The sequence below is a fragment of the Panthera leo genome, chromosome C1 (genome assembly GCF_018350215.1).
Source record: "Panthera leo isolate Ple1 chromosome C1, P.leo_Ple1_pat1.1, whole genome shotgun sequence".
NCBI lineage: Eukaryota > Metazoa > Chordata > Mammalia > Carnivora > Felidae > Panthera > Panthera leo.
Window position 1 is genome coordinate 15,813,553 of NC_056686.1, and position 21,359 is coordinate 15,834,911.

The window sequence follows — 21,359 nt, forward strand, 5'->3', positions numbered from 1 at the left end:
CACTGTGAAATGTCCAAGAACGCTCGTTCCCTTTGCCATCCGTATGTTTGAGATTTACTTTTTTGGCAAATTACAAATTTCCAATATAACATTGACTACAGTTACCACTACATACATTATACACTCTAGGTAGCCGTGACTTCATTATTTCATAACCAGAGGTTTGGATCTCTTAATTCCCTTCACCCACTGCACTCCTTCTTTAACCATTTAAAAATTTTTTAAATTATTTTTATTTAATTTTTTTTAACATTCATTCATTTTTGAGAGAAAGAGAGAGACAGAGCGTGAGTGGGGTGGGGCAGAGAGAGAGAGGGAGGCACAGAATCCCAAGAAGGCTTCAGCCCACCCCCACCCCAAGCTGTCCACACAGAGCCTGACAGGGGGCTCGAACTCACAAACCATGATGCTTAACTGACTGAGCCACCCATGTGCTCCTTCATTTTTTTTTTTTTTTTTTTTAATTTACGGATTTATCATTTTGAGAGAAGAGAGCAAGAGCGCAAGTGGGGGGGGGGGGAGGGGGGGGGAGAGAGGGAGAGAGAGGGAGGGGGAGACAAGGAGAGAGGGAGAGAATCCCAAGCAGGCTTCATGCTGTCAGCCCAGAGCCTGAAGCAGGGCTCAAACCCGGAGACCATGATCTGAGCCGAAGTCAAGAGGCAGACGCTTAACTGACTAAGCCACCCAGGAGACCCAAGGTAATTGTAGTTTTGTAATATAGATTGAAATCACAAAGAGGGCTGCCTCCAGCTTTTTTCTTTCTCAAGATTGCTTGGGCTATTGAAAATGTTCTGCGGTTCCATACAAATTTTAGGATTGCTTGGTTTTTACTTCTGGGAAAAATGCCATTTCAATTTTGATAGGGGTTCCGCTCAACCTGTAGATGGCTTTGAGTAATGTCGTTATTTTGACGATACTAATTGTTCCAATTCATTACCAAGGAATAGCCTTCATTTTGTGTCTTCTTCAACTTCATCAATCTTACAGTTTTCAGTGCACAGATCATTTACCCAATTGGTTAAATTTATTTCTATTTTCCTTTTCATGGAAGTGTAAATGGGATGGTTTCTTTAATTTCTGATAGTTTGTTGCTAGATGTATAAAAAATGCAACTGATTTTAAGTAAGCTCTACGCCCAACATGGGGCTTGAACTCATAGCCCTGGAATCAACTGATTTTATATTGATTTTGCACCTTGCAATATAATTAAATTTGTTTGTAAGTTCTAACAGTTATTTGGTGAAGCCTTTAGGGTTTTCCACATATAAAATCATGTCATGTGTCAAGAGTGATAGTTTACTTCTTCCTTTACAGTTTGGACATGTTTTTATTTCTCTCTCCTGCCTAACTGCTCTTGCCAGGATTTCAAATACTATGTTGAATAAAATTGGTGACAATTGACATCCTTGTTCCTGATCTAAAGGGAAAAGCTTTCACCTTTTTACTACCGGCTGTGGGCTCGTCATACATGACCTCTATCAAGTTGAAGTATGATCCAACTCTATCCACTTTATTGAGTTTTTCTTATAAATGGATAATACACTCTGTCAAGTGCTTTTCTGCATTCATTGAGGTGATATTATTTTATCCTTCCTTTCATTAATGAGGTATTTCATGTTGACTGATTTGCAGATGAATCATCCTTGCTTCCCTAGAATAAACCCCACTTGATCACAGGGTAGGTTCCTTTTAACATACTGTGAAATTTGGTTTGCTAATATTTTGTTGAGGGTTTCCACACCAATGTTCACAAGAGATACTTGCCTCTAATTTTCTTTTTATGTGGCATCCTTGCTGGCCTTGAAAACTGAGAGCATTCTCTCATCTTCTACTTTTTGGAAGAATTTAAGAAGGACAGGTATTAAATCTTTGTTTGGTAGAATTCACTAATGAAGCTATCAGGTCTTGGACTTTTGTTTGTTATTTCATGATTCAGTCTTGGAAAATTATGTTTCCAGAAATACATCTACTTCTTGAAAGTTCTCTAGTTTTCTTGTAATTGATTTCCAGTTTCATATATTGTGATTGGAATAGATGCCTGATAATGATTTCCGTCTCCTTCAATTTATTGACTTATTTTGTGGCACAACACATGACCTATGCTGGAGAACGGTCTATGTCCATTTGAGGAGACAGTGCATTCTCCTGTTGTTGGATGGAGTGTTCTACATCTATAGATATATATATCTATTAAGTTCATGTGGTCTTACAGGTCATTTAAGCCCATGTTTCTTTATTGATTTTTTTGTCTAGATGATCTATTCATTGATGTCCCACTGTCAGTGCATTGCTGTCAACTTCTCCTTTAGCTCTGTTAACATCTGCCTTACATACTTAGGTACTATGTTGGGTACATATTGGCAAATGTTATATACGTTTATGTTCTTGTTGGACTGACTTATCCTTATGTAATGACCATCTTTGTCTTACTACACTTTGTTTTAAAATCTATTTTCTCTGATACAAATAGCCTTCTTTTGGTTTCCATTTGCACGAAAGAGCTTTTCCTACCCCTTCACGTTCAGTCTCTGTGTATCCTTACATCTGAGATGAGTCTCTTATAGGCAACATATAAGTGGCTGATTCGCCTTGTTTTTTGTGTCCATTCAGCTACTCTGTGTCTTTTCATTGGGGAATTTAGTCCATTTACATTTAAATTAACTATTAATAGGCATTTACTTATTGCCAATTTGTTGTTTTCTAGTTCCTCTCTTCTCCTGCTCACCTCTTCTGTCCACTGATGACTTTGTTTAGTGCTATGCTTTGATTCTTTTCTCATTATGTTTTGTGTATCTACAATAGGTTTTTGCTTTGTGGTTAACACAAGAGTCACACTTAAAATATACTGGTATACAGCAACTTAAATTTAATCATATTCTAAAACTGTTTTTTAACACCCCCAATGTTTTATGTTTTTAATACAATTTTCTACATCTTTTTATTTTTTGTATCCCTTAATTATTGCAGATAGTTATAATTGCTACTACTTTTAACCTTCACACTAGCTCTATCAAGTGATTAATCCACTTCCTTTACTATATATTTATCACTGAGATTTTTACTTTCACATTTTCTTATAACTAATTAGTCTCCTTCCTTTCAGCTTAAAGAAGTCCCTCTAATTTCTCACAGGGCTGGTTTAGTGGTGATAAACTTTTAGTTTGTACTTACCAGGAAAACTGTTGATCTCTCCTTTAATTTTGAATGATATCCTTGCCAGGAATAGTGTTTTTGGTTGAAAGTGTTTTTCCTTCAGCCCTTTGCATAGGTCATGTTACTCCTGACATGACAAGATCTGTTGGTAAGTCTTATGGAGATTCCCTTGTATGTAACAAGTTGTTTTTCTCTTGCTGCATTTAAGATTCTCTAACATTTGAGAAAATCTTCATTAATGTATCATAGCGTGGAACTTTCTGGGTTTATTTACTTGGAATTCTCTGGGCTTCCTAGATTCAGGTGTATGTTTCCTGTCCACATTAGGGTAATTTTCAGCTGTTATTTCTTCAGAGAAGTTTTCTGCCCATTTCTCTATCTCCCGTCTTCTGGGACCTCTACAATGCGTATGTTTTTCTGCTGCATGTTGTACCATAGGCCCCTTAAGCTATCTTCATATTTAAAAAAAATTTTTAACTGCTCTGGGTGAATTCTGCAGTGTCTTCCAGATCACTGACCTTTCTTGTATTTGATGTAATCTCCTATGGAAATCTTCTAGTATATTTTTCAGATGAGTTATTGCATTCTTTGGCTCTGTGACTTGTTACTTTCTTGTATTTTCTACCTCTTGGTTGAATGAAATTCTGTGTTCATCAATTATTCTCCCAAATTCTGTGAGCATCTTTATGACCTTTACTTTGAACACTTTCTTAGGTAAATTACTTATCTGTTTTGTTACAGGTTTTTTTGCTTCTTTGTTTGGGAGTTTTACCTTGTTCTTTCATTTGGAACCCACTCTTCTGTGTCCTCATTTTGCAGGACTGTTTCTATGGGTTAAGTGGAACTATCTCTCCTGGTCTTGAAAGAGTGGCCCTGCATTAACACTGAAGCGTATTACTATTTAACTTTCTCTTACTTCTAGTTTGTCAAACTGTTTCAGAACTGGGGGGCACAGAAAGGCAGTCCCCTCTGGCCATGAGAGCCCAGTGCCCAACAGGCATCCTCTGTGGATCCATTCCCCATAGCTTTATGGTTCTCAAAGGCTGAGGTACCTGTGGGTCAAAGTCCTTCTTTCCTCAGGGAGGAGTTCCATATGTGTGAGATTCGTCCCCCATAGTGGGTTGCTGTGCAAGGAGGTGGTGTTTTGGGGGAGACGGTATCTCTGCTACCCATCTTGATGTGTCCCCTTTATCTTTTGTGAAGCATCTGTTCACCTAGTTCTCAAGTTCCTTTCAAAGGGAATTATTCCACATGTAGCTGGATATTTGCTGTATCTGTAGGAGGAGGCTAAGTTTAGGATCTTCCTATGCTTCCATCTTGAACCTCCTCCCTTTCTGGGTTTGGTCCTGATCTTCTGCATGAGGTACAAATGTTCTTTGTTCACCCCCAGCACAGAGCCCAAGGCGGGACTTGAACTCACAAACCTGAGATCTAGAGTCAGATGCCTAACTGACTGAGCCACCCAGGCACCACAAGAGATACAAATATTCTTGAGGGCAGACACCTTGTCTGTCTTTTTCACCATGTATTCCCTCCATGCCAAGACCATTCCTGGTACACAGGTGACATCCAACAATTATTTGTGGAACAAATTAATAACAAAATCCACATACAATCAAAGTAACTATTCATTTTCACTCCTTATCCGATTTCTATTCTTATGCCAAATAGCTCCAAGGAAAGAAAAATGTGATCCTAGGCAGGCCTCAGTGAAAATCCAACCACAAGTCAAAAAGCAAGCTTGATCATTACTGGTCATGGCCACAAGAGGGACTGGTACCTTTTTATTATCCACAACTTTATGGACGTAGATGGTGGCTTGAGTGTATTCACGTAGGTCCCTCTGCTGTTGACATAATAAGCCCTCTCTGCATTCTGGACAGAGTTCTAAAGAAACAAAGTAAATCAGAAGTGGCTGAGGAATTAATGTCAAAGAAAAAAAATATATAAAAACAAACATCAAAGCTACCAGGGAGCATTCATTAAATAACTATTACTCATATTTTCTATTAATGTATTCCATTGAATGCGTTTACTATAAACAAATAAATAAAGACACAAATAATGGAATGGGAATAGGATAATTCTCACCTGGGGCGTATTAGTTTGGACCAACACATGCTCTTTAATTTTAAGTAGGGAATACAGCAGTGACATCCCCTCCTTCCCTCTTAAAATGTCACATTTTAACTACACGGAACATAAACAGATGAATATGAAAACTTACTTGGCTCAGAAATATACTGTGTTTCTGAAGGGTTTACATCTCCCACTTCAGTTCTTGTGATTTTAATTACATGATCCACGACAAAGAGCTTTTGAATCATTTGCCACTCGCCGGGCCATATGAGAGCTATACTGTGCAAAAGAACCCAACATGCCTTAAGACACATGGAAATGAAGGGAACTAACATAATCCATTAGTCTCCCAAAACCAAAACATCAAAAGCAGTATTTAATACAAAGAAGTTAAAAAGGAAAAGATACATCTTCCTCAACAATGAACACTAGATTTCCTCATACAAAACAATGGTGTTACAGCAATGAAAGTAAAGGGACTATAGTTACAGGAAGCAATATGGCAACATTTCAAAACCTGAAACTGAATACACAAGTTAGTTACAGAGGGATATCATATAATGCCCATTTATATAAAACATTTTTAAATATGCAAAATATTAGTGTGTGTGTGTGTGTGTGTGTGTGTGTGTGTGTGTGTTTAAGTAGTATTTCTGAGGATGATAACCCTCAGCATCAGGCCTGTGGTTACCACAAGGGAGGAAGAGAGAGAGAAAAGGGGGAATGGAAGAAACGATAAGTACCGAGGGACCTTAGATTTTATTTGAACTGTTTTTCTTTTTTTTTTTAAAGTCAATTTTATTTATTTATTTTCAATTTAAAAGAGAGAGAAGGGGCAAGTGGGGCAAAGGAGCAGAGGGAGACAGAGATTCTTAAGCAGGTTCCATGATCAGCACAAAGCTCAAAACAAGGCTCGATCCCACGACCCTGGTAACATGCATGACCTGAGCTGAAATCAAGAGTCAAACGCTCAACTGACAGAGCCACACAGGTACTCCTGAATTGTTTAACTTTTAAGCTGGCTAATACACACATTTCTTTTATTATTACAGACATTTTCCAGATGTCCAACATTTATAGCACCCACCCCGCAAAGAGGAAGGAAGGAAAAAGAGAGCTGGGGGAGAACCTAGAAGAAGAAACAGATTAACTCTCAGTTTCCATAAACGATGGTAAAGTATTAACACGGATAACAAACTCCCCGCCTCTAGCTTACTGCCAAAGAAATTGTTATTTGTGTGTTCTAATTTTCACGGTTTATAAGGAATATCAGAGGCATTCTATCTTTTCTTACACAGTTAAAAATTATTTGAAAAGATCAAATGGCAACATCAGGAGTGAGTTTCATATTAAGAGCCCTTATGGAAGCACTTGGCAGGTGGCACAAAAATTTCCATTTTAAGACCCCAGAATTCCTGACGACCAGTTCAGTGGCTCCGCTCTGGTGCCATGCTGCCTTCCTCCTCCTCGTCTGTTTCCTGAAGCCTGGGGGCTGCAGGAAAAACAACTACAATCAAGATCCCTGGTGATTCTGGGATGCTGGAAGACATCTGCTAGAGAGGCTGTATTGGTACCCGAAGCTTCTGGAAGAAGAAGGCAGGGCTTCAGGAAGGACAAAGCACAGAAAAAGAACAAGGTAGCCTCAGGGGGCTTCTCGCCTGTTAGGGAGAGACAGTCTTGCTTTCTTTAAAAAAAAAAAAAAAAGTTAAGTGCTCACTCTGGTGGAGTTTATGAAACAACACTCCCCACAATTCAGCAAAGGCCCAGATTCTTCAAACAGACTGCTTATGTCAGAGGAAAAATAACCTAAATATACTTTATTAGTCATTAGAAAATCACATGGAGGTGCCTTGGTGGCTCAGTCGGTTAAGCATCCAACTTTGACTCAGGTCATGATCTCGCGGTTTGTGAGTTCGAGCCCTGCGTCAGGCTGTGCTGACTGCTCAGAGCCTGGAGACTGTTTCAGATTCTGTGTCTCCCTCTCTCTCTGCCCTTCCCCCATTCACACTGTCTCTCTCTCTCTCTCTCAAAAAGAAATAAACATTAAAAAAAAGAAAAGAAAAGAAAAATAAAAATCACATGAAGAGAAGAAACTCACAGTTTAGAATCTTCTTTGGTCATGGAAGCAAATGTAAACATGAGTCCCCCATGGGGGCACAGAAGAGCACTGTTTCCAACTGATGACACGGGACTACATCTTGTGGGTTTTCTATTCAAAGGAGACAAGGAGGATCAACATACTTCACTATGGCAATGACTTCAGATTTTTAAAGTAATTATTTTAAAATTAGACACACATTTAAAAGGATACTAGTTAAATAAATGTTTTCTTAAGATTATTTAACTTAAACAAAAGAAAGCTTTTAATATGTGTAAAAAAAAAAAAAAAAAGTAACCATCAATGGTACCATGATCAGAATTCATACTTCTTAATTTTTATTTTCTTTTTTAAGTAGGCTCTATGCCCAACATGGGGCTTCAACTCATGGCCCTGAGATCAAGAGTCACATACTCTACTGTAGGAGCAAGCCGGGTACCCCTAGAACCCATAATTCTTTTTTTTTTTTCAATGTCATTGGAATTTTGACATTTATTTTTAAGAGACAGAGCACAAGGGGGTGGGGGGTGGTGGGCAGAAAGAGAGGGAGACACAATCTGAAGCAGGCTTAACTGTCAGCACAGAGCCTGACGCGGGGCTTGAACCCACGAACTGTGAGGTCATGACCTGAGCCAAAGTCGGATCCTTAACCGATTTGAGCCACCCAGGCGCCCCTAGAATCCATTATTCTTAAAATACTAAAGTGAACAACAACAAAAGGAAATAGAAAATGTTGGGTTCTACCTGACAAATTTCCGCCATTCTTCTACAAAGAACTGTGACACAATGTACAGGACATCTGTATCCTGGAACAGAGAAGCACACACAAATGCCTGTTAACTCGGTGCGCATGTAACCGAAACCCTTTAGGGATAATGTTTTTCCATGTACTGTGGTTCTCCTTCCTCAAGTTTTATAACTAAAATGTAAATACAGCCCTCTGCCAAGGAACCGTAAGCTAGAATAAACCCACTGATTAGACTACCAAAAAATGAGAATCTGGGTTGTTCTGAAACAGTTCACTGGGAATTTGTCAAGAGCTTTGAAAAGGTAAGAATTCCATCCTTTGTGGGGATCATTATACCTCTGGCCAGTTACTGAGACATGGTCTGTTTTTGTCCTGGAACAAATTCGGAAGAGAAGTCTTTTGCTCGTTTGCAATCATCTTATGTAAGGCTTCATTTTCTTCCCCTTCTCTTTCTAAAATCTGAAAAAAGAGAATGAAGCAAGAGGTAATCAACCACCTCCTGCTGACGGCACAGGGCTTGCCTCCTCCCTACACCCCCATCAGAAGTACAATGTCAGCTCTGAAAAGTCAATCCAGGGAGGCGGCATGCGATCCCCACAGATGCCAGCACAACATTCAGTACCTTGCACTGTGAGCAGCATTCTCTGTAACTTGGAAACTCCGGAGCCTTTGGAAAGTACTGTTGCAGTTTGTTCCAAGCGTCTTTAGAAACAAGTCGTCTTTCGTTTTCAGATATGCATAACTCCCCTGAGTTAAAAAAATGAAAAAATTATATTTGGGGGAAAACAGCTTTAAAAGGTCAATATACACACCCTTCAACAAATCTATCTTCTATTACTTAAACTTTAGGAAAATTTGTATGTATTCTTTTCCTTATTTTCTGTAATTTGCACCCTCTTTCCCTCGTTTCAAAAATCTGTAGATTTCATCTTCAAGGTCATTTAATTCTAAAGGTGGTAGCCTTTCCGGTATATGCTTCATCTAGGTCTGCGGTTGAAAAATTAGGTGATAAAATCACATAGATGAGACCAGGGCGGGGCAAGAAAGCACTAATAGGGCCTGCAGGGACCCTGGTGCCCCTGTGACAAGGCAGGGTGTTCAAGAGAAACGCATCTCCACCCACAGTTAAATGCCACGCTTCCCTACAGGTTTTTTCTTTGCTTTTATTTTTAATGTTTATTTACAGAGAGTGAGAGGGAGGGGAAGAGAGACAGGGAGAGTGAATCCCAAACAGGCTTCCCGCTGTCAGTGCAGAGCCCGGCGTGGGGCTTGAACCCACAAACCTCGAGATCATGACCTGAGCTGAAATCAACAGGAATTTAACAGACTGAGCCACTCGGATGCCCCTGTGGTTCCAATTTCTATTGTTTGGCTGATCCCGGTTGATAAATTAGTAAACTGCATTTTAGTCATTACCCAAAAAAACTACTGTTAAGTTCTGAAAGCCATACATTTGCTTCTACCCCCATAACTAAGAGTAATTAAGCCAGTGACCTTTCTAAATACTGTGTTGTCATTTTGGCTTTACATATTCTATGTAATAAATAAATGGAGAATCAGAGAAATTGGTATACAGACTCACTGTAGGTTGTTTACAAGGAAGCTGGGATATGACCCCAGATCTGTCTCATCCAAACTCCACAATTTCTAACACCTCAAAATGCATCTTCTTACCTTACACCTCTTATTGAGCTTTGAATACTCAAGAAAAGGTTATTTTGCATTAAAAAAACATGACCAGAGAAAATAGGTCACACTGCAAAAATTAACTTTCTGAGCAGGCTGTTAAATTTCCTGAGGCTATGAAGATCCACTCCAACATGTCTATCCCCAGACACAACCAGGGAATTTTTTTTAAGTTAACTGGTTTATCAGATGTTAATTTAGTGCATCTTTTTCGGTGAAATACGATGCAGCCATCAAAAAGATTACAGTAGGTTTTCACAACCGATTTAGAAAAAAAACTCCAAGGCAGTTACAATTTTAAAGGGGTTTCTTTCCTTTCTCCCAAAAAAGGACTAAAGAGGACGTACATGCTATGTATATACGCGCATGGTATCGCACGGTGTGGTTCAGAAAAGCAGTGTGAATAAAGTAAATAATACAAACACACACACACATTAATAGCATGTCATGTTAACCATGGATGTGTTGCCCTTGTTTTAATAAGAGGTTATTATTTTTTTTTAATATATTTTGAATTTTTTTTTACATTTATTTATTTTTGAAAGACAGAGCACAAGTGGGGGAGGGGCAGAGAGAGAGGGAGACACGGAATCCCAAGCAGGCTCCAGGCTCTGAGCTGTCAGCACAGAGCCCGATGTGGGGCTTGAACTCACAAATCGTGACATCATGACCCGACCTGAAGTCAGACGCTTAACCGACTGAGCCACTCAGGAGCCCCAATAAGAGGTTATTTTTACGTAATGACTTACTTTAATGTGGGATGGGTATAAAGAACAACCTAAATTTATTTTGAAGTCAGAAGAGTATATGAATCATTCATTTTGCTGCAGTTTAACTGTCCCCTGTGCTCCTTGTGATGTGTCTATACTTAGGTACAAATCATTTTAATAACTGCTGTGATGATTTAATGTATCTGAATATGAGTTATTATGAGGTCATAAACAACTTTTTTTAGACTTGTATTCTGCAATAAGTTTCCTAAAACGTGAAAGGAAAAAGCCTATCAACTAAGTTCACTCTTGACCAACATCTCCCAATACAGATCAAACCAGTCATGAAAGATTAAATTCACCAAACACACTTGGATGGCCTAATTCCCAAAGATTCTTCTGACAAACACAGAAATCTAGTAGTAAACAATAGTTCACACATTGTGTGTAAATACCCTCACCCACAAAATCTAGGTTAAACTACAGTAACTTGGGGCATAGAACACCTGAAAAACACATAAAAATAAAACGCAATGCTGTCCAACTATTAACCAATCTGTATAACAAAAGAGGTTTAAGTTACGGGAAGGTTATCCACTTAAATGAATATACAATGAACTGGGTAAGAACACTTAATACATAGAAAGTATCTGCAATAAATACTGAACTCTATGGTAGTAATCGATCTCCTAATGGAGTATAATCTGGTGATTAATTCACATAAATCTCTGATGTATTAAATATACACGGGGCTTTAGAAATACATCAGGATTTTACTATACAAATATGCAAATTCAAAAGAAGGACTTCCAGATAAAAATGACATTTATAACTGTACTTTCAGTGCCTCCTCAAATATCATTACACCAGAGGAAAGGGATTTTTAAAAAAATTTATAAAATCATGGTGACAAAGAGAACACAGAGGGAGCAATGCCAACAAAAATGTCTGAAGCTTAAGAGCAAATGGATGAGACAGAAGAAAAATTAATTTAAATGTGGTGTAGGTCAGGAAGTAACCAGATTTACTACACAGCAGAACAGCCCCCATCAACCCAGGAATCAGAAGCACACAGAAGTAGGGATGAGATTGCAAAACAGGAGAATAGACCAAAAGTCTCTATTTAGGAGGCAGTTAAAATTCTCACGCCCTTCCTCAATGCCCTACAGATAAAAGCCACTCTACCCACAAAAGACCACAGGCTTCCCCCTGCACTGGAGGACAGAAAGTGCAGACATGAATGCGGTCATGAGCTGAGAGGGGGACCAGTAAATGTTTCACACAGAAGGCAAAGGCTCCCAAGCACTCTTCTCTCTTACAACCCCAGAGCAGCGACAGCGCAGTCAGCATTGTCCAGGCATGAAAATGGAAAATGCTGATGGAGAGATCCAAGCACCCAAGAACAGACACCAACAAGGAGAACTCCCGAGCACAACAGCCCAGCCACAGCACCCTAACAGCAAAGCTCGTCATCATCAGCTGCTGCCACACACACCCGGCAACCAGAGAGCATCTTGCACAGTACGTGAGGTAGGGCCTGCGCCAAGACAGGCCCGGGTGAGATGTCACAACACTGGGGACAAAAATCTGACAAGCTACCAGAAATGGAAGGGAAAAAAATACCTATAAAGAATGGCTCTGGACAAATGGTACATTGAAAGAGCAACTCTTCCCGCGCTTGGCAAAACTACCCTTCTAGTGTGGTGAACTTGAGGTGATTCTCACCTCTGTGTGCCTCACTTTACTTATTCATCAGTAAGACAGAGAAGACAGTAATACCTCTCAGCGTTGTTGTAGAGATTAAAGGAGCTAATACCTATACGCTTAGAAAATGACTGGGCACATGGTAAACATTCAATAAATGTCCACTATCATCTTACTATTATTAGTGCGATTACCACCACCACCACCACCACAGCTCAGGAAGGAGTTTTAATATAAATCTAATGAGTGAAGTGGGTTTCTAAGGTACAATATGCTGCACGTGTAAACCCTGGCATCCATGGGCAGACAGTACACTGACAAGTGAGGTCCACAAAATCCAGTCGTTGAGAACCATACTTTTGAAATATGAGGTAAAATAGGGGTGCCAGGCCGCCTCAATCAGTGGAGCACTCACTCTTGATCTCAGAGCACCTGGGTGGCTCAGTTGGTTAAGTGTCCGACTCTTGGTTTCAGCTTAGGTCATGATCTCACAGTTCGTGGGTTCGGGCCCTGCATCGAACTCTGCACTGGTGGAGCCTGCTTGGGATTCTCTCCTTTGCTCTCTGCCTGTCCCCAGCTCATGCTCTCTCTCTCTCTCTCTCAAAATAAATAAGCGTTAAAGTAAAGAACAAAAACAAAACTAGATAATGTACAGCAACAAAATGCCACGAAGCTGAGATCAAGCCAAAGATCTTAACAAAACAAAACCCCAGCTCTTGTGCTCAATTTCTGCTGAAGAGTGCAGCCCAAGTTCTGAAATCACACTCAGGTCTGCCATGCTTTCTGTCAAAACTGTAATCCTGAAATGACAAGATGAGACAAGAAGTGGGAAGGCAGAGCAAAAGTCAGTGAGCTAAGGATTAAGATGACATCCGACTTGCGACGCGTTTTCCAGCAGTTGGGCAGCACCTCGCAGGAAAGTAGCAATGAGCCACAGAATCCTCAACTCTCGAAAGGGAGACAATTACCCCACTGTCCACACCCATGCTATGATGGATTTAAAAAAAAAAAAAAAAAGCTGACACCACAGCAGGAGGAAACAAACTGATCCACTCTTGGCTATTCGCTTCACCTTTATCTGCTTGTTCTGTCAAGCACTCCAGAGGGCATGTCTAACCCGCATGTGTGTTCCTAGTGTAAGGAAGGGCAAAATGGGAGAAAGGGTGATGTGACAGGAAAGACAGATGGGCTTGGGACCCATGACCCACAAACACCCGAATCCACATCCCACGATGACACCCCCTCCACGTGGTATGGTCAGCAAACGAGTGAGCTCAGCCACTCAGCTAGCAAGCTAAAGCACAGCGTGATAATGGTCAGCAACATCACCATGCCAAGCATCACTCACCTGACAATTACTGTCACTAGTGTCTTCAAGGAGTCTTGATACAAAAGCACTAAGGTGCATGAGGGTAAATATGAGATTATCGTGCGCTGATTCGGAATGAACTAATGAATTAAGAATTGGATACAGTTAGGGGGCTCCCGGGTGGCTCAGGTGGTTAAGTGGCCGACTTTGGCTCAGGTCGCGATCTCACGGTTCATGGGTTCGAGCCCCGCATCAAGATCTGGGCTCACAGCTCAGAACCTGGAGCCTGCCTCAGATTCTGTGTCTCCTTCTTTCCCTCTTTGCCCCTCCCCGGCTCATGCTCGGTCTCTCTCTGTCCCTGAATAACTGAATAACAATGTTTAAAAAGGAAAAAAAAAAAAAGAATTGGATACAGTTAGAAATGAGAGAGGAGGAAGGAGACTTATGCAGTAAGTGCCTTTGAGAAGTTGATGCCTCTTTGATGTGCAGACAGCTAACAGAATGGGAAACTGTGTGCCATATACAAGGAGTCCCTTGCAAAAAGTTACTTATTAGAAGTGAGCACTAAGACCAAGTAAGAGATAATCAAATACACAGGATTGATTTAAAAAAATTGGAAATTATCATTAAGAGAACATAGCACACAGTAGCTACTCAATGGATATCTCAGAAATGAAACCAGAAGTAGCCCTAAGAATAAGAAATATATGAATTTTGTTCTGAGAGTATTCAAGTCAAACAAAGACTCTCACTCATGGGACATAACGGACATTCCTGCCTTCAAACTCAGTCTTTCAATTGACACACGACAAAGTTTCTTTTCTAAATGTGGTAAAATCCTATTTTGTATTTTTTTAAAAAAATTGTTTGCAAGGAAAGAACATATGAGAGGCCCTGGCACGAAAGCAGGCAGTAAGAAGTTAACTGGGGAAAAGGACGGGAGAACAGAAATAGGAAAAGTCAAGCAGATTAGAAAGCCGGTTTACTGCACCATGACAGCCACATCAGGGCCTACTTCTCTCAGAAACCCGGGGAGAATACTTAACAAAACATCTGTGATACACTAACGTCAGACTAACAACACAAGATGTATGCTTCTAGGGCGCCTGGACGGCTCAGCCGGTTGAGCATCTGACTTTGGCTCAGGTCATGATCTCGTGGTTCGAGAGTTCGAGCCCCATGCCGGGCTCTGTGCCGACAGCTCAGAGCCCGGAGCCTGCTTTCGGATTCTGTGTCTCCCTCTCTCTTTTCCCCTCCACTGCCCGCACACTGTCTCTCTCTCTGTCTCTCCCTCTCTCAAAAATAAAACATTAAGAAAAAAAGATGTATGCTTCTAGCTTACCATGTGGGCACAGAATGTCTTCATTAAAATTTAATTCCTCCTCCTCTTCTTTCCTTTCTTCTTTTGATTCCTCTAATCAAAAGAAACACAGATAATAATCATTCTAGCTGTTATATTTGAAGGTCAAAGCAGCAGTACCGCTGAGCACAATTCCGAACAAAGAAAACTTGAAACATTCCAAAAATTAGACCCAAGTGATTCGTACATGGTTATGCTAAGAAGCGCTATGTTTCTTTCCCTTAAAAGGAAAGAAAAATATCTGAATGGCAGTTTTACTTTTTAAAGATTTAGATTATGCAAGAAAATGTTTTTTTTTTTTTTTTCAAGTTGAAAAATACTTTACATCTCCTTCCATTAATTCTAGTCAAGCTATTCAGAATACAGGATCTTAAACCAAGTTAATCATCCACATGTCACGTTATTTTCACCTACCTCTTCTTTTAGGGGTTGAACGGAAAACTTCAGAAAAGGCTAATGAGAAATAAGGACTTAACCGATAACATCAAAAACGTATAATAAGAACTGTGCGTTTCCTGTTAACATTTCTCTTCTAACATCTGCTTTTACTATTTGTCTGAATTGTGTCACCATGAATTTGTAGTTGTGTATACCAGGAACACAATCCTTAAGCATAAGGAGATTAGAATGACTACGTAGGGGTTTTAGTTTATGTTAAGTATACATTTTTAATACGCTTAAGATAATATGTAAAGAATATTTATTAATCATTAAAAAACTCAAGTGGAAGGGCACCTGGTTGGTTCAGTTGGTCGAACACCTTGGTTTCAGCTCAGGTCATGATCCCAGGGTCCTGCAGTCAAGCATGGAGCCTGCTTCGGATTCTGTCTCCCTCTCTGCCCCCCTCCCTCACTTGCGCACGTGTGTGCGATTTCTCTCTCAAATCAGTAAAAAAATGAAAAAGAAAGGACACTGACCAGGTAACTGTCTCTTCATTCCGTCACAAACACAATGAACTTCTCAAATAAATGGCCATGGTTAATCTCAGTGATAATTTTGAAAGGCACAGTCTTGACACTGCTCTATCATTTTTCATCTATCAGACTAGTAAAAACTGATGTGAATGGTATACTCTTTATGTTGACAAAAGCACTGGAAAACAAGCCCCCAACATACTTTCTGAAGGAAATTTACCAATACGAGTCAGTACATGGCAATTCCGTATGGGTATGTCACGGTATAGTTTATGACCACTGACACACTAGTTTTCAACATTACCTTTATTTAAGGTGTTGCCGTTCATCTTCCCGTTGCTTTGGTCGACGTCCCCATCTTGTTCGTCTAATTGCTCGAGAGCCAGCTGGCGCCAGCTGCGCAAGGAAGATTTCCCTACCCAAAACCCGTCATTGCTGTGGAACAGAGACCACGTGACGTCACGCAAGTAGTATTTCCTGAGGCCCCCATCCCCTCTTTACCTGTAAAGGCCACAACTAGAGCGAATTACTAACATTCAAACTCTGTTGTCCACACCATTTTTATCCCCCTCCTGCATCCTGGCCATTTTTCCTCATCACTACTGAATAGCACAGATCTCATATTCATTCTGGTTCCATCCCAAATCTCGTCCGGCTTCCTCAGTTACGTTCAAGCTTGACCCGACTCAGCTGGCTACTTTCTTTCACGTGACTACCAGGCACAACTACATATAGCTGTGCCTTCAAGGACATCTGTAGGTACTCTCACACACATCCACGTCTATATGCAAACACACATCTGAGAACTCATTAGGCTGTTTACAGAATGATCAAAAACAGTGAATAATATTTATTTGGAAAACACGCACCTTCAATTAAACCCAGACATAACAGGTGCCATACTAAATGCCACCTGATTTTGTTGGTTCCTGGGTGCAAGATACTCTGTGGAGTGATGCTCGACATACTACAAGTACCCTGGGTATTTTCGACAAGGGCCCTCCACGGGGGACCATTTGTTAATACACGTCATGCTCTCTAAAGGGGGCACCCCCACGCCTGCCAGGAGTACTGACAATTCCACTCCCGAACGCACTAACATGCTGCTTGGTTTGGTCGGACTGCAGACCCACACCTCTGCTTCTACTTTTCTAACAGAGGGAGTGCAGTCACAAAGGCTGTGTCACTTGGCTTTCCTTATCTTTGCCGCAGTGGCAACCATTGCGACATTTAATCTAGCTGTCAACCACCGCATCACCCTTTCCTCAAAACATCCTAACTCCTATGGTCTGGAACTAATAAGCCGCTTCGTGATTTCCTCTACAACTGTTGCAGCTCGTCATAAACAGCATGCGCTGTGTAACATACCCCTTTACTGTTGCTTTTAGCAGATTATTGACAGTTTTATAGTCTTCATTTAGTTGATTCTTCAGACGTAACACACGACAACGTTCTACCACACACTCCTTACACAGGGCTTTCACTAGAGGGAATGAAAGGAAACGGTTCATTCACATACTAATTTCCTGATAGGGAAGTGTCAGTACTACACAGAACACAGAATTCTCAATCAAAGTTGCATGTTTTGATAGCAGAGCAGATTAGCATATATCCTACGTTGCTTAGGCGATACAGATTTCAAAACACCAATATTGTTCTGTACATAAAGAACAATGCGAGGCGAGATGTCACCATTCGCTACAACTACCTATGCTATCTACTATTTTACAAGATTTAGATGCCTATTTTACAAGACTGTAGTTAATAATGGAGGCTCTCAGGTGGGGGGGAGGGCACAGAGGAGTGTCAACATATCTGACAACTATAAATGTAATGTTAAATGAGAGCTTCGTGGGGGTATGAAATATTGGAACACTTCAAAGCACAGAAAGCACAGAACACTACAGGGAAAAACACCACCAAGGCCCCAAACTCACAGCTCCAGGAATCACGAAATGTGATTTTGGTTTTTTTTATTTATTTACGTTGAGGAGGGTGGAGAGGGGCAGAGAGAGGAGGAGAGAGAATCCCAAGCAAGCTCTGCACTGTCAGTGCAGAGCCCGACGTGGGGCTCAACTGAGCCACCCAGGCAGCCCGGAAATGTGATTCTTGGAATGATATAATCACTGCTTAGTTCACTGATCGTGAATCAAAAACAAATTGGGAAAGCAAAACTCCAGATGTGTACAAGAGAAGGTCTGAATCTTGCAGTTAAATGCCAGTTTTTATGCAGTAAGTTGTACGACCACGCTCCCCCTTTCTACTAAATTAAATGCTGTTTTCGGAAAGGGGGAACGTGGTCGCACAATTTTATTAGATTCACCGACAGACTGGAGGGAGGCCTTGTGTGGCCAGTAGCTCATTAAAAGGAAAGTGTTTTGAGGAGAGACAACCGGAAGCAAACGGACTACGGACACTACGTGGTTATAAATACCTCTGCATTCAAGGTGGCATCAAGTAGCTTCCATTCATAAGCTAAGTGAACAATCTACGGAAGTCAAATCAGATGTGCAATCTACCAGACCAAGGTTCAAGTACTCTGAAGACTACTGTACAAACTAATAAAAGACTACCACGTGGTTTCCTCAAAAGAGGAAAATTTTGTCTTTGAGAGGGCAAAATCCATCGTTAAAACTCAAAGAAAAGTGTCAGTTTCTTAGATTCTAACATTACAAATATATGAGGTCTAGGAGCACCTGGGTGACTCCACTGGGTAAGCGTCCAACTCGATCTCGGTTCAAGTCACGATCTCACGGTTCGTGAGTTGGAGCCCTCTGTCGGAAATCTGTGCTGCCAGTGCGGAGCCTGCTTGGGATTCATTCATTCATTCATTCATTCATTCATTCTCTCTCTCTCCGCCCTTCCCCCGTTTGTGTGCTCTCTCTCTCTCAAACATAAATAAATAAACCTTAAAAATAAAATAAAAATAGCTTATAAGGTCTAATGCTGCATAACTTCTCTCATTAGCAAACCCTTTCTGCAAAGCGTAAGGAGCATTTGCTCTGGCTGTCACAGTTTGGGTGAGATGATCAGAGACCACAAGCTGAGGACTTAAGGCATTACTTTTTCAGCAGAGAAAACACCTCGAATTACCAGTTAGTCTTGGTCCTCCTCCATATCTACTATAGAAAATGTCAGCCGCATATTCAGATATTCTCTTCATAATTGATATCTTATCAGGATGAAGCTTGTCATGGGAACACAGGCAAGCGTGATTATCGATAGGCTTGGTGGGTGTCGATTCATCCAACCATTTCTGTAGCCACTCGAGAGAGACAAATTCATAGGGCTCTGAGGGAAAAAGCAAAAGAAAGCATCTATGTATTTTCACAGCTTTTTGACTAAGTGATACTCATTTTCCTCTAAAGACAATACAAACTCTGTCCAAAGTTAGCAGAATCAGAAGAATCACTCTTCAGGGAAAATGTTGAGGAGTTTGACATAAAACTCCATTTAACTAACCCTCTTCTAGGTCAAGGAGCTGTGCACGATAGGAGACTGCACAGTTCCCTATGAGAGCGGCTGGTATTATTAACCACATTCTACAAAAGAGGCATCCACAGAGAGAAGTGTCTTGCTTGACAGCACAGCAGAGTTCTGATCAGGACACCCATGACTGTCGACTAGAAGCCATGCTCCACACATTGGCACGCAAATCATATACCCTCATTCCCTACTATGTTCATTTCATAAATGATTTTCATAAACACTTCTCACCAATGTGAAATACATCTGGAAATGAAAATGAAGAGACTGAGTTCCAAGTTATAAATTAACCTCAGAAAAAATTTTACAAATTAACCTCATCAGCCATAACCACACTTTTATAAGCCAGTTTTAACCACTGAACTTTTTTTCTTCGTCCGAGAGGATACTGGTGTCACTTAAAACGTATTTGATTTCCCCACCCCAGTCCGTATCATGAGCTACTTGTTATATAACGTATATCAAGAAAGTAAGCTATTTTATACAAATTCCAGTATGAATTACACTAGAATTGAATTGTTAGCGACTTTGACGTTGCAAAAATTTAGACAAAACTGAACCACCTCAAAATGAGTTTTCATTTGGGAAAACAAGAGTCCCAGAGTTCCCTAAAAGTCAAAATTAAGGACAAAGGGCCAGCTTTGATTACTTACAAAGATCTCCAGTGAGTCCCAGCATAAAACATAGAAGAAAACATACAGAGATTGAATTTACGTATTTGTATCATGTACTACTTCTGATGAGATCTGAGGGATAGACAATTTAATGCAAAGCCCATTTTGACCAATTGTATATTTCTCTTAGAGTTAGTGACAAGTCTAGAAAACTACTTTCCATTTAAGTTCAGTGTGAAACACTTCAATTTTTACAAAAACAAAATTCAGCATGATCGCATCCCGTATTTGTTCTAAGACTGTACATCGTCAACTGAGAGCTTTCTGATGGATTGGTCAGCCCTAATGCAGCTGCAGAGAAAGAGCTCATGACTGCCAAGTTGAGACCAAGGTCTAATCCAAGTTCTGCCACCAAGAAACTGAACTTGAGCAAGTCACTTGAACTCTCTATGCTTCAGGTCTTTTATTTGTAAAATGAAGGTAATAATACCTGCCTTCTACCTACCTCACAGGGATGTTGTTGAATGTAAAAGATAAGATATGTGAAGCATTTTGAGCTTTTTGGAAGAAAAGAGATATAGAAAAGTTAATCATACATTCACACAATATATAAAGTGGAGACCTTAAGATTCAGTATAGGTAACATGGTTGTGACACTCTACAATATATAATGATACAGCTAATTAAATTCAAAATACTTCCCAATTTTATTTGGCATTTATCGAGTTTAATCTGCCAGGGACAGAGTACACCTGGTTATCTTCAGAATTTTACTAAGATACATGATCTCTGTCCAAGAAAGCAAAATGAAACTCTTAGCATATCTAATCCTTTCTCAAATACAGTCACATAGATTAAAATTTTTACTAATCTGAAGACCATCAAAGGAGGGAAAACTGAACTGTGGCACAGAGGAACATTCAAGAACCATTCACCCGGTGTTCTCATGTCCCCAGGTGCTGGGGAGGGAAGAGCAGACAATGCCCACTATTGCTAACTGCAAACAAACCATAAGGATCCCGACCCTCACGAGAAAAGGAGTCCAGGAAGTACAGAAAACACTCTGTGCCAAGGGCCGGCTGCTGGAATTGAAAGCCCAGGGTGGCTGGCTGTACCCCGGACCCGTATGATAATGTGACTCAAAGGCAATCTGCTTCAGACAAGATTTCCCAATCCCCTACCTCAAATCCCACAGAAAACTTCCAAGTGAAGGTTACTGTTTTGGTTTTGAGCAGTTATATACGAATTAAAAGTAAGTCATGAAGATCAGAAAAATCACATCTGATTTTACAGTAAGAGGAGGAAGGGAGAGAGCAGAGAGCAGTTCTGGGGTTCTGATGGAATTCTGTGTTATTAATTCTACTGATTTTCTAGATTCAGGGTGCCAGTTTTAGTGTGCTGGAGGACCCATGGAAGGAAGAGGGGCTGTGGTTCACATAGGTCTGTCTGTCTTTCCATTCCCAATCTCGATTACCATAAAGAGTTGGATCAGTCTCTG

The 21,359-nt window shown here is 40.4% G+C and overlaps 1 protein-coding gene across 4 annotated transcripts in view; it reads right to left on the reverse strand.

Annotated features, from left to right (window-relative positions):
* Positions 1 to 21,359, reverse strand: part of USP48 (ubiquitin specific peptidase 48) — an 89,963-nt gene that overhangs the window by 17,328 nt on the left and 51,276 nt on the right. For all 4 annotated transcript variants that reach the window (XM_042948508.1, XM_042948507.1, XM_042948506.1 and 1 more), the window contains 10 exons: positions 18,855 to 19,052; positions 17,130 to 17,244; positions 16,066 to 16,196; positions 14,830 to 14,901; positions 8,701 to 8,825; positions 8,415 to 8,537; positions 8,075 to 8,136; positions 7,331 to 7,441; positions 5,381 to 5,511; positions 4,934 to 5,040 (listed from right to left, as the gene is read on the reverse strand). In XM_042948508.1, the coding sequence (XP_042804442.1) occupies positions 4,934 to 5,040; positions 5,381 to 5,511; positions 7,331 to 7,441; positions 8,075 to 8,136; positions 8,415 to 8,537; positions 8,701 to 8,825; positions 14,830 to 14,901; positions 16,066 to 16,196; positions 17,130 to 17,244; positions 18,855 to 19,052 (1,175 nt within the window). The remainder of the gene's footprint in view (positions 1 to 4,933; positions 5,041 to 5,380; positions 5,512 to 7,330; positions 7,442 to 8,074; positions 8,137 to 8,414; positions 8,538 to 8,700; positions 8,826 to 14,829; positions 14,902 to 16,065; positions 16,197 to 17,129; positions 17,245 to 18,854; positions 19,053 to 21,359) is intronic.